Source organism: Thunnus albacares, chromosome 23 (genome assembly GCF_914725855.1).
Source record: "Thunnus albacares chromosome 23, fThuAlb1.1, whole genome shotgun sequence".
NCBI classification, from domain to species: domain Eukaryota; kingdom Metazoa; phylum Chordata; class Actinopteri; order Scombriformes; family Scombridae; genus Thunnus; species Thunnus albacares.
Window position 1 is genome coordinate 22,174,388 of NC_058128.1, and position 21,672 is coordinate 22,196,059.

General features: G+C 40.0%; 2 protein-coding genes across 3 annotated transcripts; both read left to right on the forward strand.

Moving 5' to 3' along the window:
* The first annotated feature begins 1,527 nt into the window (after positions 1-1,527).
* gdi2 (GDP dissociation inhibitor 2) lies at positions 1,528-18,402 on the forward strand. The gene is made up of 10 exons (XM_044343825.1): positions 1,528-1,691; positions 10,434-10,541; positions 10,857-10,956; positions 11,229-11,363; positions 12,167-12,365; positions 12,512-12,643; positions 13,725-13,824; positions 13,993-14,164; positions 14,788-14,987; positions 17,245-18,402. The coding sequence occupies exons 1-10, from the start codon at positions 1,647-1,649 to the stop codon at positions 17,395-17,397; spliced, it is 1,344 nt and encodes a 447-aa protein (XP_044199760.1). The 5' UTR covers positions 1,528-1,646; the 3' UTR covers positions 17,398-18,402.
* A 610-nt stretch (positions 18,403-19,012) lies between these two features.
* asb13a.1 (ankyrin repeat and SOCS box containing 13a, tandem duplicate 1) lies at positions 19,013-21,343 on the forward strand. 2 transcript variants are annotated; one of them, XM_044343829.1, is made up of 6 exons: positions 19,016-19,144; positions 19,718-19,905; positions 20,258-20,414; positions 20,496-20,630; positions 20,806-20,997; positions 21,092-21,343. In XM_044343829.1, the coding sequence occupies exons 1-6, from the start codon at positions 19,102-19,104 to the stop codon at positions 21,247-21,249; spliced, it is 873 nt and encodes a 290-aa protein (XP_044199764.1). In that variant the 5' UTR covers positions 19,016-19,101; the 3' UTR covers positions 21,250-21,343. The 2 variants fall into 2 exon arrangements, with proteins under 2 accessions (XP_044199763.1, XP_044199764.1); XM_044343828.1 differs by having other exon boundaries at positions 19,013-19,144; positions 20,258-20,630.
* The last annotated feature ends 329 nt before the right edge of the window (positions 21,344-21,672 follow it).

The following is a 21,672-nucleotide window of genomic DNA, read 5'->3' on the forward strand; positions in this document are numbered from 1 at the left end:
GTGTTATTACTGGGCTCTAATTGGTCTTGACTTAACTGTGTTTTCTTAGACTTAAGACTTGTCAATAGTAGTGTCTGTTATGTGCCTTGCATCCCTTTAGATGCTATTGAAAATTAACTGAGAATGAATAAGTTCATTAGAAAATGCTGAGCTTGTAGATAATGTTAAACTGAGTCCTTGACCTGAGTTTTTGGCTCGTTCAAAGGGGAATTTCACCTTTTTAAAATGCCTGTAACTACCATTAATTTGTTGGCGGACTTTATATCCTATAATACAGACAGATGTGAGAGTGACTAATACAGAGGCTAACGTCATAAATGTCACTGGGTTTACTAAAGAGGTGTGTCTAGTCCACGCTGGCAACACAAATAGTGAAGAGAGACTAAGATGGACTGCACATCATTACACTTCAGTTGTTGGTGGGATTTCTGATATGAGATGATGAGTTTATGCTCTCGTAGAAGATTTTAACACATTTAGTCAGACTTCATTGATCAAAAACCAACTATGAGTGACAGTTTGTGGAATCTGCATTTTGGGAATGATGAAACTGCGGGGAATACTCAGAATTTAAGAGTTCTGAATATTTAACAATAAATAACATAAAACAAATGACTTACTAGTTTGTTAAAAAAACAAAACAAAGAACATATACTGTATTAATTCATTCAAGACACATTTTTAAATCTTAAAGTCCCCCTCCACTCAAAAATGTGTTTTTCTTCTTGCAGCACGATGTATGTATGGAGTTTGTTTTAACATTCATCTGCTGAACGAGGAAAATTTCTCTGTGCTCACCTTAAACCTGAGTTCAACATGTATGTATATACAAGATGATTTTGTGACATCACAACTAGTTTGGAGCCAGGTCCAGTATGCAACCTACTCAAGTGTGATGTGGAAACTTAAAGCCTCCACAGTGCACAAATACTGAGAATGGACTTTACAGTGAAGTAGGAGACATCTTGTGTTCAGCAGTTCAACTTCTGATATAAACAACATCGACATATTCATTGAGTTATTAAGCTCAACCTATTGGAATCAAGGAAAAACATTGGAACGATGCTATTGATTGTGGTTGATTTATTTATTTTTTTAGTGATTGAAGTTCAAATACAACATTCTCTACACAAATCTAAAACTGGGTTTATAAAACTGAAACCTTGTATGTGGAAACTTGAAGTGCACAAACACTGAGAATGGACTTTACAGTGAAGTAGGAGATATCTTGTGTTCAGCAGTTCAACTTTTCAAATGAACAATATTTGCATATTCATGTATTCTGGATTTTTAATGAGGGAGAAGGACGTCATTTCTTATTTTTGTAAGACAAATTATTATTCAAAGTAGAGTACTTTATATGTGTCTTGAGGGAATTTTTAAATATTGTCTACCTGACTTCCTCCTGGGAAGCACATAAAATAACATGACAAGAATTTGCTTCCCTCTTGCACCTTGAAACAATGCGACATTATATTTCTACACATGCTCGAGTTGTCAGTCTTCCTCCCCGTGATTGACAGCAGGGAAGCCCCGCCCGCGAGGCGCCTGACGCGGAGAAGCAGCCCCTTCTCATTTCCAGTCCCACTGAGCTCCATTTTCTTCTTTCCCGATAATCAGGACCAGAGGAGTAAAGACTTGGAAAAATGAATGAAGAATACGACGTTATCGTCCTGGGCACCGGGCTTACGGTGAGAAAGATTTAAACGAGGCGATTCCGCGCAGTGGAAGTGATTTGCAACCTGTTACCAACGCAGTTGGAACTTGACAGTTCGGCTTCGAGCTAACTGGGCCTTTAATCAGCAGGGTTAGCGCTAAGTAGCTAGCTTAGCCGCTAACCGAGCGGTAGCGACTACCTCTTAGTCAATGGAAACTGCGAGCTAAGTAGCTATCGCTAACTGTTAGCACTGTGCTATCTGCAACTACCTTCAGTGCCTGGAGAGATTAACGATACCCTCAACTGTTAATTTGGTTACCTAAAATAAGTTCAAACTGTCCGTTTCTGTAGTTAGGAAGTATTCTGTCGACTCTGGGTGCCATGTGCTCCGTAACCAGCCGGTTAACGTTATTTGGGCGCCAGGTCGAACAGCTTTTCTCAGTCAAGATAAAGATTATACGCGCATAATTAGTCTGCTAATGTTAGCCGACCCAAATTAGGCTAACGATAGTATTACGACGTGTCATAGTTTCACCGAAATCTTTGACGTGCAGCGCATTTTAACTCAGTTGTTGACTTTATCTCATATGATGTATTTTCAAATAGGTAACGTAGCCAGTTATCTGATCTTAGTAGTTATAAGGCTGTGTAGCTCGCTAACCAGCGGTTAACTTAAAGTATCTTAAGCTTCCGTGCGGTACTTGGACTCAACAGGCAGCGGAGTAAAATTTAGCGTTAGATCGTCTGCAAGCTTAATAAAGCTAATTGTCGCAAAGTTAACGAAGCTTCAGCACTTTTAATGACTTAAACGGGAAGGTATTTGGGAAAAGGACAGACTGGTTGCTTATTCAAATCGCTGGATTTCCTTGAAACGTGTCGCTGTCAGTCAGAAACTTCGGCAATACATTACTAACTCGAATTGAACTTCATGCGTCGATTTGACTAAGAGAAAAAGCCGTAAGGCTTATCCAGTATAATGTGAGGTGGCAGTTTATGAGCTATTCCCGTATGTGTAGGGTTTGTTTACAAGGAAATAACTTCGCTAACATTAAACACACCGTAGTCTCTTTGGCTAAATTACACTCTCTGGCCTCCGAAGTTAACTAGCTGTCACTTTTACACGGCTGAAGCATGACATGGAAATCCCGTGATGACTTTGGGACTTTATTGCAGGCCAAGGGGCAGCTTCCAGTAGATTTGTTGGAGTTTCTGGACTGTTCTTACTCTTGAAAGCCTCAGTACATAGTTTTGATGGTAAGATTATCTGTGCTCAAGCTAGCTTTAAGTTCCTGTAAAATGATATTTCTTTATAACAGCAAACACTGAGTTACAAAGTTTTTTTTGCTTCAGGCTCAGAGCAGGCAGAGGTGCAAAAACAAGCAAGCAGAAAGGGGATTGGTTAAGTTTTAGTGGGCAGGGTGTTGATTAAGCTCACAATAGGGTGTGGTTCCAGCAAGACTGAGGAACCGAAAGTATACTGCAAGTACTCTGCAACATAAGTGGAGTGAGAGTCAGGCGAACCAGCCTGAAAATCCCAGCAGACTTGAGGCTGAGGTAGCACGGCAGTTTCAAATGGTTTTAGTTCCTTTATGCAAATCAATGACTTCACTGCTGTACATCTGACAACTTCCCCTTTTGTCAACAGGTTACACAGAATTTTATCAGGCGTATAATCAAATTTCTAAACATTTACTGCACTCACTGAATTAATAAGTTAAGTCGAGTAGTTTCAGAGTGGACAGTGATGAAATAAAGACATCCTGCCCTACTTCATTTTTCTGAATGTGAGATTTTGAGTGCAAAAAAACTTCAATTTCCACTGTCAACCAAAACATCACACACTGTATTAGATAGCAGGATGTCTAGTATAATATGTCAACATGTGTTATTTTACTCTCATTAGATCATGCCACTGTAAAATACCCACACATTTAGATGTCTGTCTTGTAAGTGCTTAATAGGAAAGAAAACTTTTTTGTACAGTGCAGCTTTACATGACTTCATCCTAACTGAAATGTTGCCTCTTAGAAATATCTTTTATGAGTGTTTTCTAGTTAGAAGGGAACTCCTGCTAATTATACAGAGTACTAGTTTTGTATTTTTAAATACTATATTGTCTGCCAACAATGGAAACTTTTTGTAATTTTTAAACGGTCAAATTCATTCATCCTGCTACTGTGCATCTAGAGCGGAGATGATTAGTTGGGCCGTTGTATTACCCCTCTGCATTTTTGATGAGTTAAGTGGCTGGGGGATGGGCTTTCCCATCTGTCCACTACTAATGACACATGAGGGGAGTGGCTTGGCACAAGATATCAAACTGTACCTAAATACAGTCAGGTTGACATTATGATGGTGTCGGAGATTCTGAGTAAGCAGATTTTTTTTGCATGATGATGAAGAGAGAGGAGAACAAGGCTGTGTTTCAGTGGTTGAAGAGGTTGTGGGTATATACTGGGACTGCTGTGACAGTTATGCATCAGTCACTAACTACATCAGCACTGACTGATGTGAAACCACCAGTGTGGGTGAAGACAAAGCAGGTGATGGACGATTGTTACTCAAGAGGAAACTAATAATGGTGCGATTGAATAACACTCTGCCAAAAATAAAAAATTCTCCATTCAGAACTTAAGTTTTGCAGCACTCATAGTTTAAATGTTTAAACCATTAGTTAACTAAATTAATTGGCAGCTGATAAACTGATTATCTTTGGGTTTTGCGGTATTGGTTGAATTAACAAAACATTTGAATACATCATCTTTGGCAAATTGTGACTGTGATATAACAAATAATTAACTGAGAAAAACTGGCAGAAGAAATCATTAGCTAGCCCTAGAGTTTAATATACTGAAACATATCAACTAAAAGAATAACATTTCCCACTGTACTCTATTACTTTTGCATTAACCAGGAAGAAGTACACATTATTTTTTTAGATGGTCTGATTACTCCATTGTTGCTGGTTTTGCCTGCCAAAATGAGGAAATGATTGTAAAGAAAATGAAGCAATACCACAATGCTTGTGTCCTCTCACACTATATTTAATAAGCTTAGCTTGCATAGAAGTTCAAGGCATTGCCAAAACAAGCAGTGCTGAAAAAAACACTAAAATCACAAAAAAATGCCTTGGTGTGCTGTCATTAAAATCTAAATTCCTCTGTAGCCAGTGCATTCCTGTCTAATTTTATGAGTTTATCACATGTAAAACTTAGTTCTGCCGTGTAGCTAGTTGCCACAGTTTGCAGATGAATGCAGGGAAGTGAAAAAGTAGAGCGTTTGGCTGTGAAATGCCACGACTTTTAAAACTGTATTAAGGTGTAGTGGTTGACTGGATGTACTTAGTTAGTTCCCACTTCTGGAAAAAAAAACTTCCACAGTGGTGATTTCAGGTAATTTCTGGCTCCAGTGAGTCCAGCACATTACAGTCCAACACATTCTTGGGACTTGAGGGGAAAGTTATAAGCGTGTTGGAAATTTTCAGTGTAGTAAAATCAAAGCTCGTATTGTCATGCTTCAATAGTGAAAACCATCGAGTCATGTGATTATATCTTTTTGAACTGCGGAGAGCCATCCAGCTCTTGGCCTCTGTGCTGGACTTTGCCGCCTCTCACCCTCTCTCTGATTTTTATGGCCCTTATGTGTTAAAAATTGAACTGGGACTTCGCCTCCGCTCTGAATGTTTTATATTGGCTTAATTTTCTGCCTGACTGCACACTGGATCAGTGTGTTTTCCTCTGTCAGCATGGCCACTACTATCTGGCAGAGGTAGTGATGACTAGGCTGCCACCGGCTCTGTGTCAAAGCCTGTATTTATATAAGCGGCAGCAGGTCGGCTTCAGTCACATGTCACACGAAAGGAGTGACAGTGACACATCAGAACTGCTCTGTCTTCCCCCAGAGATTTATCTGTAGCCGCACTGTATGTCCTTTAAGTCAACGGCGTTGCAAGATCACACAGTAGATGAAACCCAGACATTCACAGAGGGATGTGATCCGATTTCACTGCAGCATGTTTTATTTTGGGAGAGCACCTATGTAGAAGCTGGATGGTACAGGATGTAGAGAAGTGGCTGTGTCAGTGAGGTTATGAAGGGCACGATAAGACGTTTAGTTAAATTTAGGTTGACCACATGTTCGTGAACACAGTTAGACAGTGTTTTCAGACAGTCTCACCACAAAACAGAGTTCACAGCTGAAAGACAACACTGCATTTTGCTTTGTTAGCAGTAGCGTGTGCAGGCCCGCCACCTTGACGTGTTAAGATTTGATACCTATCCTAGAGACAGCATGTTAAGTGTGGAGGTGGAATTTATTGACTGACAGTCTTACAGGTTTCATGGCATGTTAAACTGCGAGATAGGATCTGATAAAATCTCGGTTCAGTAGCAGTCTTTATCAGACTGTACAATATGAAGTCAGGCAATGTGTAGTAAATGTAAATTGTAGCACTACAATGTAAACGCAAAGAAAAAAGACGCCAAGAGAGACACATCATCAACTTGTGTCACCCATCTATGAATGTCATGTTTGGAAAATGCAGCAACACAATATTCAAGTTTTGGCCAAATTGCACTTGTATGCATTAAAAAAACAAACAAACATAAAATAAGAGGACATTGTGAAGCCAGTCTTCAGAAGATGAAAGAAGGCAACATGAAATGCAGTTTCTGCTAAGTAAGTTTGAGCTAAATATGTTTTATTAGTGCTGCAGCTATTATTTTCATTCAATTAATCTGCTGATTGTTTTCTGGATTAATAGTTGTCTATAAAATGTAAGGGAATAGTGAAAAAGCCCCATTATAATTACGTAAAGCTTATGGAGACGACTTCAAATGTCTTATTTTATCCAAGCAACAGTACAAAATAATGGTGTTTTGTTTACTATCATGTATGACACAGAAAAGTATCAAATCCTCACATTTGAGAAGCTGCAACTAGCAAATGTTTGGCATTTTTGCTTGAAAAACGACTAAAAATATTATTTGATTATCAGAATAGTCGCAGATTAAACGTCCGTCGATCAACGAATTGTTGTGGCTCAATGGTTTTTTAGTTAGCTTGCTAGTATATTCTGCATCATTTCCTGACTTGTTGGTTTGTAAGCAGTGGCCGTAACAACAGCCACATTGTGAGAATTTGGTGAGAAATGTCTTGACACTGTCAGAATTTAGACACATCTTCACACATCTCAATTGGCTGTTAGTGGATTGGATCGTTTTTGATTGTCGCCACGTTTCTCTCACAATTGTCAGCTTTCACCTGGGACAGCAGGTTCCAGCTTTTGCCAACGAAGTCCCAATTAGCCTTTTTAATCAATGTGACGTCCCTTTTCTCCTCTATATGAAGTATGTTATAAAGAATGATGAGGTATAGTTTAATTTGAAGAGGGAGCTGTACACTGTCTGAAAGTTTACCAAACAGACAAACGGTTTTTGTTGTCAGCAGAATTTCTAGTTAGAGATGTCACAGCTTTTAACTTTCAAGTTCAGCTTTTAGCCTGTTTGCTGTGTCATTAATTTACTGTCGCTCTATGGTTAATTATTTTCTCTGCACTCCTGAGTCATCCACTACCCACGTCCACTACGCAAATGAGAAAGCTGTACCTTATGTTGATAGTAATCACTGTCAGGATTGTACTGTCCTACAGAGCTGAGAGTGATTCTTCATGTACCATAATGTAATGGGTGCGGTGCATTTTCTGGCATCTGGAGAATCATACTAATTAATCCTAATTGAAAGACGCAAATGGCAGGAACTCTGTCACTTCCTGTGTCATAACAGGCTACAGTCAGTACACAAAGGGAGCGCAGGTGACATCACACCCAGTCAAAGTTGTGATGCATTGTTGTTTTAGTGTTATGTGAGAAACAAGTTACTCCATGTACTTCCTGAGAGTAAGCTGTCAGTCAGTAGTACAACATGTTTTAAAGTCCACACAGTCACATGATGCACCGTGTTTTCCTGTATCTACAAACTCAAACTGTTGTAATCGCATTAAGGCTTTTGGTCTGTAGGAATTCCAGACTCTGGCAAACATGCACATTTCCCCTCATCGTTACCAAGCCTCTGAGACTTAAAGCCCTGTGAAAGCTGCAATCATCCTCCCTGCTCCACAGAAGCACGTCAGACGTTATGTTGGTACTGGGTGTGTCAGAAGTGGATTCTTGGATTCGCTAATGTCCAGTCATACTGGCTGTTCTGTCAAACTGAATTGTTTTGTCCTTTCAAGCGTTTGTGGCTGTGAATTTAGTTTTTAACAGTTAAGCAAAGACTTTTAAATTCAGTTTGATTTCTGTCATTCTGTGTTTTACCAGTGAGCTGCATTAAAGGGCAGTGAAATGATTATTATCCTTAAATCAGCACGACTTGCAAAAAGTGTTGTTGTGTGTATCTACCTTGTAGTTAGTTTGTAGCACTGATGCAATTATAATTTCTATAGTAAGAAATTTCTACAGGAGTCTGCACCAGAAATATGAGCTGTAACTAGGGCTGGACCATATGGCCAATAATCTTATCATTATATGTTTTTTTATATTGATCAGTGTTGATAACTATCACAATTTATATGTAAATAATAATGACAGAACTCTAAAAAAAGGGAAGGTTAATTATAGTTTATAATATACTATTATTTATTATCAGAACAAATAGGTGACAAACATTCAACAGAACCAACATGGCTTAGCATTTAACACTGAATAAACAAAATAAGATAATAAGTATGTAAACAACTGCTGTGATTCCCATCATATCAAACGCCTCTCAAACACTTTAGAGGTAGTATACTGAACAATGATCAAAGAAAATAAAATGAAAACTTAAATGTTGAGGATGATTATGCTATTGTAAATTCTTTGAATGTTGCACATTCTTGGCAACTTGAAAACACAATGGGAGCCTTATTAACGCTAGTTAGCTTATCTCGTTAGGTAAACTGGGGTGCAGTCTCGCCCTCAGAAAAGTTTATGGAGGTCAGTTTTGCATAGATCGACCGTTGTTGACGTGAGCTAGCAGATTAGCGTACTAGCCACAGGCTTGTTGACCCAACGTTATCACTCTTCCTCCCCCACATCCTCAGAACATGCAATGCCAGTTTTTGGTCAGGATCTTGCTGGCCTCCCAAACAGATAAAAGCCTCCTTCTGCCGCTGTCTTTGGTCGTGATGAGCAGTCTGGCTGGGTAGTGAAGAGCAGGTTTTAAGCCAAGGTTGCAGAGCTCCCTCATTACCTCCTGGGTACAGTTCGTCTTTAGCAACAGTTTCCTCGCACTCTAGTCTGCTCCCGCAGCCGCTCATTTTCTTCTGAGTAGGCTACTCCACACAGGCCATTCTGAATTGTTGTGAGTGGGGGGGGGCTAGAAACATGCGTCAACCATAAGTGTTTGTTTCTCTGCTGTACGATTGGCTGTTTGTGATTTTGTAGGTAGAGTAAAATAAACTCAAAAATAAATCACAAGAATTTATCATCGTTAATGTTAAAGATTTTATCGTGTGAATTATTGAGATGGTTTTATCGCCCAGTCCTGGCTGTAACCAGTTATGACAGCATGTATGTTTATATGTCAGTATGCTTCTACTGGGTTGGATGTTTGAACAATAATTGAAAACTCCTCCCCTCACACTTTTTCAGTGTCAGAATTGGGGGAGCAGCTTTGCAACACAGCAGAGTACAATTAAAAGACTGGCATTCGATTGGGTTTATTTTGGCCAATAGGGATCTATTAAAATATGCCTAGATTAACTAGTGATACCCATCTTGGATTGGCCCAGGATATCTAAGTAAAAATTGTTGGATGTTACAGGACAGAGTGAACTCAGCAGCCACACACTTCTCCGTTCTCTATTTCTCTGGTTAGCATGGTCAGGTTAGGCTAACCCCTTGTTGCTAACATTGGAGCTAACCCCCTTCACTTTTCCAGCACTTGGGGAAATAACAGACGTGACTTTTCTCAGTCTTGAGAGGCTGCAGCATTTATTAACTGTTACACTGTAGTCTGTTCTGTACATTTACTGCCAGACTGACAACTTACTGCTAACCTTTTCCTCTGCTCCGCTCGCGTCCACCGTCACTTTCCTGCTGCTCTTTCCTATCTGCTACGCAAACATATTAACGCAGTGTCATATTCCTTAAAAGAGCTACGCTACCAATAGTTTCCCAGGCAACAACACATAGTTTGACTCACGTTTCAGAACAGAGACTTCCAAACGCTATTGATTTCCCAATGAATGGATATTTGGCGTTTATTTTTGGCTAAGGGGGGTTCTTGTTAAAATGATAGGAGAAACACTGAATCAGGAAATGTTCAGTAAACACTCAGTAAACATTGGGTACAGTTAGACCCAGCAGTCTCCATTAGGTTGGAGGAGTTCAAAGTTGTGAAAACAACAGGGATGTTTTGAATACACCCTCGTTTTCACAGGTAATTTGTTAGTCTGTCCCTCCCGCCGCAGGAAGTAATGGATTAATCCTGGAAGGCTGTTGATGTAGCACTTCTCTCCTTATGAAAGTAATGCGGCAATTATTCATATCGACCAACCAGGAGACTGCAGCACTAGTCGCATTACGTTCGCCAAACTCATCAGTTATCCTTCATCCTCAAACCCTTTTCTCTTTTTAAAAGTGAAGAATAAGCTACTGTTCTAAATACAAATATGAAAGCACAAGACGATTGATATGCACAGTTGGTTGGTTACACGGCTGGTAAAATTTGGTCATGGGGTTTTCCTGATATCCTGTTGACCTTATTTCTCTTCTGTTTTGTGTTCTCCTAACAGGAATGCATTCTATCAGGCATCATGTCGGTGAAGGGGAAGAAGGTGCTGCACATGGATCGTAACTCCTACTACGGAGCTGAAAGCGCCTCCATCACACCTCTTGAAGATGTAAGTTTTTTTTCATTTCGACATAGGGAAACCTTATTTTCTGTAGCCTCTTTATAGAAACTTCTGCTTTATCTTCATCCCCCCACTTCATTATGATGACCAGCTTCTTGTCCAAACCTGAGAAGTTAGCCGTTCCAAAAAAAAAAAAAACAAAAAAAAAGAGCGTCATCCGGCCTTGTTCCAAAAGACCAAACATTCACTTTTATCTTCAGCCTAGTTAAACCTTGTGGTGAAGCAGTATTTCCTGAAAACAGGGTTGATTTATTGAAGCGGTTGTACCTTGTGAATAAAGTCTCTTTCTGTGTCTCCCTGCAGCTCTACAAGCGCTTCAGCCTTCCCGGCAAACCTCCTGAGACAATGGGAAAAGGCCGGGATTGGAACGTGGACCTCATCCCTAAATTCCTTATGGCCAATGGTATATTACAATTACAATATGTTGTCATTTATTATTTTCTATGTTTACCAGCAGGGCTGTTAGCTTTAGCTCATTAGTGCTGTATGTTGAACATTTTGCCTTCTAGAAAATGTTTAATATTTAAAATAGCTTTAAGCAGGAACCACAAGTTACACTTAATCAGATCAGTAGAGGGGCTAAAGTTGTGGGTTTTGATATCTGATACATGTTTTCAAGAATGAGATAATTGTCTCATTTGGTGTAACCGTGATGTTTGTGTCTCGCTCTCTCAGGTCAGCTGGTCCGTATGCTGCTGATCACACAGGTGACTCGCTACCTTGACTTCAAAGTGATCGAGGGCAGCTACGTGTACAAGGGGGGCAAAATCCATAAAGTCCCCTCGACTGAGACCGAGGCTCTGTCATCTAGTAAGTTCCATCGTACCGTTTCCCGCTTCCCAGTTAGCAGCAGCACTACCACATGAAACCTCACAGTACCAGTAACCTATCGACACCAGCTTTGTGGGTCATGTGACCCTCGCCTTGCAAGTCCGTTGACTGTAGCGGTCTTTGTAGAGACAGAAGAAATTTTCTCCACGACAGGCAGAACAAAAGTGACACAGAATATATTCAGCTTGGTTTTATTAACACTGAACACAGAAAAGAAGAAAACAAACGTGGCCTGGATTTATAACAACCTTTCTTCTGTAACATTTTCAACACTGCAGCTGTTGTATTTCACTGTTCTTTGTGTTAGACCTGTTTACGTGTTATGTTGTAAAATTGTTAAAGAAATAGGACCTAGTAGTGTAGAAATAGTTTTGACTAAGACTGAATAAGTTTTAACTGCTGTTGCAAAGCTTTTACTGTTTTTAAAATGTAGTTTTTAAGCTCTAATATCGTTCTCTTACTGCAGTGCTTCTTATTTAATTGAGCTTTAAGCCTATTGTAGTGAAGTTATTTTAGTTTTCATGTTGTGAAGGGGCAGTAGTGGTTATGTAGCATGGATGGATGGATGGAAATATACTGAGCGAGTGTTAAGTCGGTCAATGTGTGGACCTGATGTCTGAGGGAAAACCTGGACCCTGAGGCAAGACCAGCTGGGAACCGCTGATCGAGACAGACTGTAATGTCACTTTCAGATACTGATTGCAAGTAACATTGATGTTCTTTTCACTCACTCTTTGTTTGACACACGTCCACTCAAAGTCTAAACTCTCGCTCTCCTAAAGGTCTGATGGGGTTGTTTGAGAAACGGCGCTTCAAAAAGTTCCTGACCTTCATCGCCTGCTTTGACGAGAACGACCCCAAAACCATGGAAGGCGTCGACCCCAACAAGACAACAATGAGGGCCATTTTCCAAAAGTTTAGCCTGGGCCAGGAAGTCATGGACTTTACCGGTCACTCCCTCGCTCTCTACCGCACAGATGAGTGAGTAGTCTTCCTACTTGTTTTTATACTTAAAAAAAAAAACAAAAAAACAACTTAATTGCGTCTGATTGTGATGCAGTGTCCTCCCCCTTATTACACTGTACAGTTTGCAGTCTAACAAACGCTCTCTGTCTCTCTCCGCTCAGCTACCTGGATCAACCTTGCATCGAAACAATAAACAGGATAAAGCTTTACAGTGAGTCTCTGGCCAGATACGGCAAGAGCCCGTACCTCTACCCACTGTACGGCCTGGGAGAGCTGCCGCAAGGGTTTGCCAGGTAGGAGACTCACCCTTTAATACACGTGTAATGTTTGTATGTGGCACTGTGTTATATCTGTGCACTGCAGCATGCAGTCTACTTAACTTGCCAAATAAAGTGTTTGCACAAGACTTTTAAATCATCATCACAGCAGCATCAGAAATGCAACATATGACTCTTCTCAACCAAAAGGTCACAGTAACTATGGAAGCAAAGGAACAAAATAAGGAACTAAACTAGGGGTCAAAAGTATGTTTCCTGTGTCAGTGTCAACACAAGAGATTCCACTCTTCACACAGTGCCTTGTGTTATTGAAGTATTGTGGGTTCTCTGTTTGACCAGTCAGTGACGTTTGGCCCTGTCAGCTCCACTTTGATACTCTCTGAACCTTTGGAAAGTACTACCACTGGAGCAGGGACTTTTTTGCCACTATTATAGAAGAATTGAATATTGTTCCCTTGTCCCAGAAGGAAAAAACACAGGTGTTACTAATAACGTTAACAGTGGCTCTGTTCTATTCAAGTGTCCCAGTAAGACATGACAGTGAGCCAGCATGCACAATACCAGGAACCTGAAACTGAAGCAGCTAATTGTTTTTATTATCTACACCTTTATTGTCATTGTTATTGTTATTAATAATGTCTGTCACTGCCAGAATGTGTCAAAATGTCAACTGTAACAAAGGTCTACATGTGGAACATGAACCTTGTGACTGAAGTGCTCAACAGGAAGATGGATAAATAACTTGTGATTATTATTGTTTACTTGGTCTTCTTAGTTCAACATTCCAAACAATTTTACACAAAATCTACCTTTTTAACAGAAACCTAGTTTAGAGCCATATCTATAGTCAGCTAATCAGTTCAGTATTAAACATAATCTTGTGTCACATTATTAATATTGTAGTTTTATATAGCTCACTATCATTCATTCATTATCATATTGTTTGATGATAAGAACATCTCACAAAGCATATGCATAATACATGAGTCGCAGACTGATGGACCACTTCTGTCTAAACACCAGTATAATATCACTGCCTGAATGAGCTCATCGGTCTCAGGTGCTGATCTTGGTTTTGAATGTGTTTCCGCTCCAGGCTGAGTGCTATCTATGGTGGGACGTACATGTTGAACAAGCCCATTGATGAGATCGTGGTGGAGAATGGGAAAGTGGTGGGAGTCAAGTCTGAGGGAGAGGTGAGCGTCCGTCTTTGAGTTGCTCGTGAAGTCCTTTGGGTCATTATATGTGATATTTGACTTTTGATATTTAAAAAAAACATGGGCTTCGGCTGAAATTCCACTTCTACAGGAATTGAGCGCATCTCTTTCCCCTCTGACCTCTGGTTGTGTTTTGCACCACCACAGATTGCCAGGTGCAAGCAGCTGATCTGCGACCCCAGCTACGCTATGGATCGCACCTCCAAAGTGGGTCAGGTGATCAGAGTCATCTGCATCTTGAATCACCCCATCGCCAACACCAGCGACGTCAACTCCTGCCAGATCATCATCCCCCAGAACCAGGTCAACAGGAAGCACGGTGAGAGCACACAGGAAGTGGGCAAATGTTACAGACGTGTCGTTTCTTCATTTAGAAGATGTTTAGATGATGTCAAGGACTGGATGGATCATAATTATATAAGTGAATAGACAAAAATATTACACTTTTAAATGAAGAGGGGTGCCATTCAGTCACATCTGACAAATAATAATTATGAAATAGAAAGAAAATAACTGTCAAACCATACAAAACAATAAAGCAAGTAGCAATGAAATAGACGTCACCAAAAAACAGCACTGCGAAAACAAATAGACCACAATGCAATTCAGTTTTCAGTAGGTGTAATAAGCAGGCAAAGCAATGTTGGTGTGTGTGTGTGTGTGTGTGTGTGTGTGTGTGTGTGTGTGTGTGTTTCAGCCCTAGTTGTTTGGACAAAACTATTTGAAGCTGTCACATCAGGCTTTTTGAATACATAATATATGAGGGGTAGTTGTGTCAGCTGCTACCCAGAGCTATGAGAATGAATATACAGTGCAGGTAGAGCAAGTTGAACCACAGTAAATGTAACATTCTTAATGTCTTAACAGAAACAACCGATCAGACATCCACAGTTTATCCACAGTCACACCGTCAAACATTAACTTTTGTTCTCCTGTTTCCAGACATCTACGTTTGTATGATCTCCTTTGCTCACAACGTGGCAGCACAGGGTAAATATATCGCCATCGCCAGCACCACAGTGGAGACAAACGACCCTGAGAAAGAGATCAAGCCGGCCCTGGACCTGCTGGAGCCCATCGAGCAGAAGTTTGTCAGCATGAGCGACCAGTATGCACCAACTGACATGGGCACTGAGAGCCAGGTACGATCAGTCAGATATGATGAAACGTAAAGAGTCATACTGCTGCACGTTTACAACAAATCAGGTTTCTGGGTTTTTTACCTTTTCAAGTTGCATTCTTGAAACTTGTTTGACGCTAATCCAACACAGTTAATACTGGACATCATATACTTGCCATTTTTTCACTGTCTTGGTATTTTTACACAATGGCAATTATTCAACTGTTACTGTTCGAATTGCCTCGTATACCAAAGTACTAGACAAATGAAAGTTGTGACATTGAATGTAAACTCAGGGTATCCTTAAAATGATTAGAATTTATCCTCAGGGGAAATTAGGTGCTCACTTCCTGTTCCTTGTGTGAACAGGAAGTTGAATTGTTCTGTTATCTTCAAGCACATTCCAGTTTTTGATGCGTATGAGTACGGGCACACAAAATGATCATTAACTTCATCAGGCAGGAGCTTTAGTTTAACTGCTTACATGAATTTTTACCCTAAAATGGTAAATGAATGGATGTATGTATACTTTATGAAATACTCCCATCATAATCCGAATTATTACTGAAATTCACAAGGAAAAAATAAAAAAAAGTTACACAAAAAAATGGCTTTGCTGCCAGTAGAAATTGTTCAGGTCATGTGATTCTGCACTTTAATAAGTTCCTTGTTTTTAATTGTGAATCTGTTTTTACTTTCAGTTATTACACAAGGAATAAACAGGGTTTTATTGTTCATGTATTATCTTATTATCAGGCATTGTTTATTTGCATGCTAACAATTGCTAATTAGCACTAAACGCAGTACATTTGAGGCTTATGGCAGATGTGAACTCTGACTGCTGGTGGCCATCCTCCAGAGATCATAAATATCTATACAAAAAGTCATGGCAATCCATCCAGTAGTTGAGACATTTCAGTGTGGAACAGAGTGCTGGACCAACTTGCCATCACTAGAGCTTCACCACCAGTGTGGCTGATGCTGATTGCTGTGATGGACTCTGTTATGTTTCAGTCTCTGCTCATCAGTTTTCATGCTGTCGTGAACTGAACGGAGACCTTGTCTGTCTGTAGAAAATCATCTACAAACATGCGGAAGGCTTTCAAAGAGAATTGCTCTAATGTAAAGTAATGCACATGATCCCCATGGAGAAGTCATTATGTGGAAGCAGAACATGCATAATTAAAAGCTCAGAGATCATTGATGTAACTATGCTGTAGAGCTGTATCGATTAATCGATTGGAAACATTCTTTAAGAAAAAATATTAAAGTTCTCTGTTTTCAGCTTCTTAAATATGAATATTTCCTGGTTTCTTTAGTCCTCTGTGACAGTAAACTGAATATATTTGTCTTGTGGACTGTTTGTTTGGGACAAAACAAGACATTTGAGGTTGCATCTTGGGCTTTAAGAAACATTTTTCAGCGTTTTTCACCATTTTCTGACATTTTATTTTACCAAACAACTAATCCAATAATTGAGAAAATAATAGACGAATTAATCAGTAATGAAAATTATTGTTAGTTGCAACTGTACCATGCAGTATTGGTTAATGACTTTGCCAGATTTGTATGTAAAAATAACATATTTAAGTAATGAAGCCCATAAATCCCCAAAACTACATGTAACACGTTAACATGTTCCAGAAAACTAACACTGACAATGAACAGATAGCTGGAAGTCCTACACACACACACACACACACACACACACACACACACACACACACACACACACACACACACATCTGACCTTTCCAGATACCCAGTATCAGCATTTAAGAAGTGCTGCACAGTGCTCTGCTGACTGAGACACACTGTACCATGTTGGAGAAACACTGATATAAGTAGTTCATCCAGAAATACCATTTTTATTTTATACATGTAGTCATCTCTGTTGCTATCTTCATCCTGTGTGAAATTGACTCATGTTTTTAACATTACACGTAACAGAATAATTAGCCTTGCATGTTGCTGTTATGTAAGAACACGTCATCTTTTCACCGCTGCTGTTTTGCTGCCCGTATGTGCGAGCGGGGAAAGTTATGTCAGCAACATATCCTGCACAGGAAACACCTCTCTACTCTGGTTCCTTCCAACTTAGAAAAAAAAAAAAAGAAATCTGTGTCTGTTCAGTAGATGATTTAAAACAAATCAGCTTGAATAATAACTGTGTGTCTGTAAACTTTTCAGTATTTTAGTTTTTATCTATTTCAATGTCAGAGCACTTGATTTCAAAGGCTTCTTTAACAGCTATTGATATTTTTTTCCCTCCACTCTAGATTTTCATCTCCCGTACATACGACGCCACAACTCACTTCGAGACCACCTGCGATGACATCAAGGACATCTTCCTGAGGATGACGGGCTCAGAGTTTGACTTTGCCGAGATGGAGCGCGGGAAGAAGGACATCTACGGTGACGCCGCCGAGTAGAGGCGAACCGTCCGCACAACTCCTGATTATCAAAGACAACGCTGCCGACAACTGAAATCTTACAAAAAATAGAAAACCTTACACAAAAATGTACACACCAATGGGCTGACTGATTATCCAAGTATATGGTCTGCCCATTGAGGAAGTTCATGATATAGAGAGATATGATATAGTATTGTTGGATAGGGTTCAGGGAGGGAGCTATGCTTTTTCTAATCACATACAGAGGGATGTTGCACTAAACACTGGTTATGCCTAATATACAATAATCCCCTACATTCTTCTGCTGCGTCATGTTAAGATGATGCATAGTCCAAAGATGCCAAATCAAATGATGAATCATAATCAATAGTATCTTACAGAGAGTGTGTCGGGGAGGGGAGGGGTGGGGGGGTATCTGCAGGTATTTTTTTCATGTGAGGGAGAGAGAAGTGGCTTGGCTTTGTCAGTCTGAATTCAATCATGTGAGCAGCTGAGGGTTTCTCGCCGGGCGTAGCAACTCCGAGCACATTCAGGCCCAGCAGCAGCAAGACAGCTGTGAGGAGAAACCTCAGCCGTCAGCTTAAATAGTCAGGTTTTGTGAGATCAAGTGGTTTAGGGGTGTGTGGGCTTGATATTTTTGTGTATTTTCGCCCCCCTTTGTTGTTTAATCTCCAGCACAGCCAGACACTATACTGTAAGCCAAGCCACCAGGGCGACTGTAGTCCAGCATAAACTACCTGAACCTATTTTCAACAGCTTGAGTTACTATAACGCATCAGAGGAGATATATTAGTTCCTGTATTATGCAAAATGATGGATGACCCGAGCATTAACAGCAGATTGATGGGAAGTGTGGTTGACTGTAATCGCTTAAGAAGGACCAAATGTGTACTGCAGCAGTATTGAATTGATGAGAGCCCTGTGATATCTTCTGTTTTGAACAACTGTAAAAATAAATAAACATCTTGGGCTCAAATGATTTCTGTACTGCAAAGTAAAAAAACAACTTTGTCAAAAACCAAAGCTGTGTTTGATTCATTTATTCTTTCTTACATGACAGTGAGTGTTTGTGTAAAGTGAACAGTGACTGCTAGATAAACAAGAGAAGTCAAACACTTTTCTAGATTTCTATAGCAGCTATTTACTGATGGTCAGAAGAATCATCACTGAACTTTAGACCGAGTTAAACTAAATATCTGGTATGATTTCAGGTAATTGTAGTTTAGAACTACAGCTATCACAGGTGAGAAAGCTGATAAGGAATAATTGCATATTCAAAATAGCAACGTTTTATTTGCAGTTACAATTCCTCCTTAGTCGAAGTAGTAAGAAACAGAAAAGTGCTGCATATTATCAAACAGTTCGTGTTTCTGATTGTCATCTTTCTTACTGAGTAACTGCAATGATGCAAACAAGTATTGAAGAGTCTTGTTAATATCAGTTACACCATAAAATATACTTTATGTTTTATATATGACTACATGACATATTAGGTTTTAATGAGTTATGTGTATCACCACAGAGCTGAGTAGTCTCGTCATACCTAAACTGGGGACCTCGGAAATACCACGAGATTATTTCTAGCAACACGACACCTCACGTCTGTGAACTACGACTCCCACAATTCCCCGCTGCCTCCATTCGACGCTTCTTACGTCAGCTCATGTTTTGCGTCTCTCACCTAATCTGGAAACCCGCTACAAACTTGTTTACCGGTAAAATATGGAGCTGACACCTGCACGCCGCACAGTTCTCTGCGATACCGGTGAGCACCGTTAACATTTCATACATGCAGCTGCTTGCTTTGCTATCTTGAGAATAGCAGACAAATGTGTTGACGTCTTATCAGATTAGCTCGTGCCCTGCCTATGTAGATATGACAACTGTTGTATATACTATTACCACACGAATAAGGTAATGAACGAGTTCATCTAGGCTTAATAACAGCAATTATTACAGAATATTTATTACATTATTAAATATTACAAAATGTTGTTGTGGTTTGTCGAGGGGAATAAACTGCAAGTGCACAGTCATCAATTAGGGGACATAAAGTAGTTCCTGTAGTTATTGCTAAATAATACAGCAGGTATTACTAATAATAATCATTTCATAGTATATTATTATTATTTAAATTGGTAAATATCTTTTACACGATGAGCAAAAATAAAGTCAAGCGAGAGAGTAAGATTTAGATGTATATGATGTGTATAAAACAAATATGAAAAGATACATAGAGCTTTATGGGACACATAAAAAGCAGCTTTTTAAAAAGAGACTTTAGTGATTATTTATATCAAATAAATAGAATAAAATAGAAGGTTTGCCTGTTTGTAAGGTTTGTGGGCAGACCGGACTGCCATACATGAAGCAGCATCCCATGGCAGAGCTCTGCAGCTGCAGCAGCTGATAGAAAGTGGATCATCAGTCAACGTGGTGACATTGGACAACATCACTCCGCTCCATGACGCCTGCATACACGCTCATCCAAACTGTGCCCGGCTGCTGCTGGAGGCTGGTGCTCAGGTGGGATACACTTCCATGGCCTCACCCTCCCCAGCTATGGAGGACAAAACCTGACTTGTTTAGATATGAAGAAATAAAAAGCTCAAATAAAGTGGGACACCTTATCATGAACACTGGTAAAGCGGTGCAATCTAACAGAATAAATCCTACCTTTGTGAGGTTTGTGAAGCAATGGATTTGACTCAACTACTCTGTGACACAGTATAAGAAAAAAGAAAACATTATTTAGATCACACAGATATTGGTGGTATTATTTCTACCCACTTTTCACATTGTGATATTTCCTGGTAAAAGTAACACTAGAAGTTGCAATGGAAAAATAAAATGAGAATTGTTTCCCTGGTTCCTCCAGGTGGATGTACGGACCATCCATGGCAGCACTCCTCTCTGTAACGCCTGTTCCTCTGGCAGCCTGGAGTGTGCCAAGCTGATGTTGGAGTACGGAGCCAAGGTTAACCCGTCCCTCACAGCTCTCACCGCCTCACCGCTCCACGAGGCCTGCATACATGGTAAAACTTCAGCAGAGCTAAGACAGAGTCTAACCCAGTCATTCTTCCTCATCATCAATGAAACTTGTGTGCTCCTCTCAGGTAACGTTGAAGTAGTGAAGTTGATGATAGCCAGCGGTGCCCGGCTGGAGGCGTACGACGTCTACTTTGGTCCACCGCTCCACATCGCCTGTGCTAAAGGACACATATCCTGCGTCAGGGAGCTGCTAAATTCAGGTCAGCAAGAAGAATGCGAGTCAGAAATGATGTGTTAACATGACACGAAAAAGTTGGTTGCACTGTATGAGGGTGGATTTTACTTAATCATATTATTCAGATCATTTCAATTCATTTCAGTTGTGAATTCATAAAGCCAAACAAACAGGCCTAAGTTCATCTTAATGTCCTGCAGGTGCCGTTGTGAATTCAGTAAAGTTCCATGAGACAGCCTTGCACCATGCAGCACGAGTCAACATGGTGGACATGATAGAGCTGTTGATGGAGTTTGGAGCCAATGTGTATGTTAGTGACAACCTGGGAAGAAAGCCTATAGACTACACAACGCTTGGGTCTCCTTCGTACAACTGCTTCGTGTTTTATGAAAGTATGTTCATACGCTGCTTCTGAATTCCTGTCAGAACGGTAAAAGTTATGATCAGTCTTTTTCGCTGCTTATGAAAACCTCTGCTTCTCGACAGGTAATCCTCTGAGCCTGCAGCAGCTTTGTAGAATCACTGTGAGGACGATGCTCGGTACCAGAGCCTCAGAGGTCATAGATCAGCTGGACATATCCCACGGCATCTACAACTACCTCCAGTACCGTGATCACCCCACGTCACTACAGAGTGTCACATGAATGGATTTCTAAAACCTGTATGAGAGACTGATGTTAAGTTTAAATTGTAAAACACATCTGCTTAAAATTTTAAATATATTCAAGTCCCCCTCCACTCAAAAATAGTTTTTTCTTGTTCCTGCATTTGGATGTTTGAGCTTCACGGTGCAGAATGATGTATGTGTATATGTTGTATCTGCTGAAAGTGGAAAGTTTCTCTGTGTTCATTGAAAATCTGATTTTAAGGGCAATTTTAACTATTTGTAACATCACAACTAGTTCGGAAGCCAATCCTGGTCCAATTTTCAACTTACACAAGTGTGATGTGGAAACTTGAAGCCTCCACAGTGCACATACACTGATAATAGACTTTACAATGAAGTAGGAGACATCCTGTGTCCAGCAGTTAAACTTTTGAAATGAAATACATTTGCATATTCATAG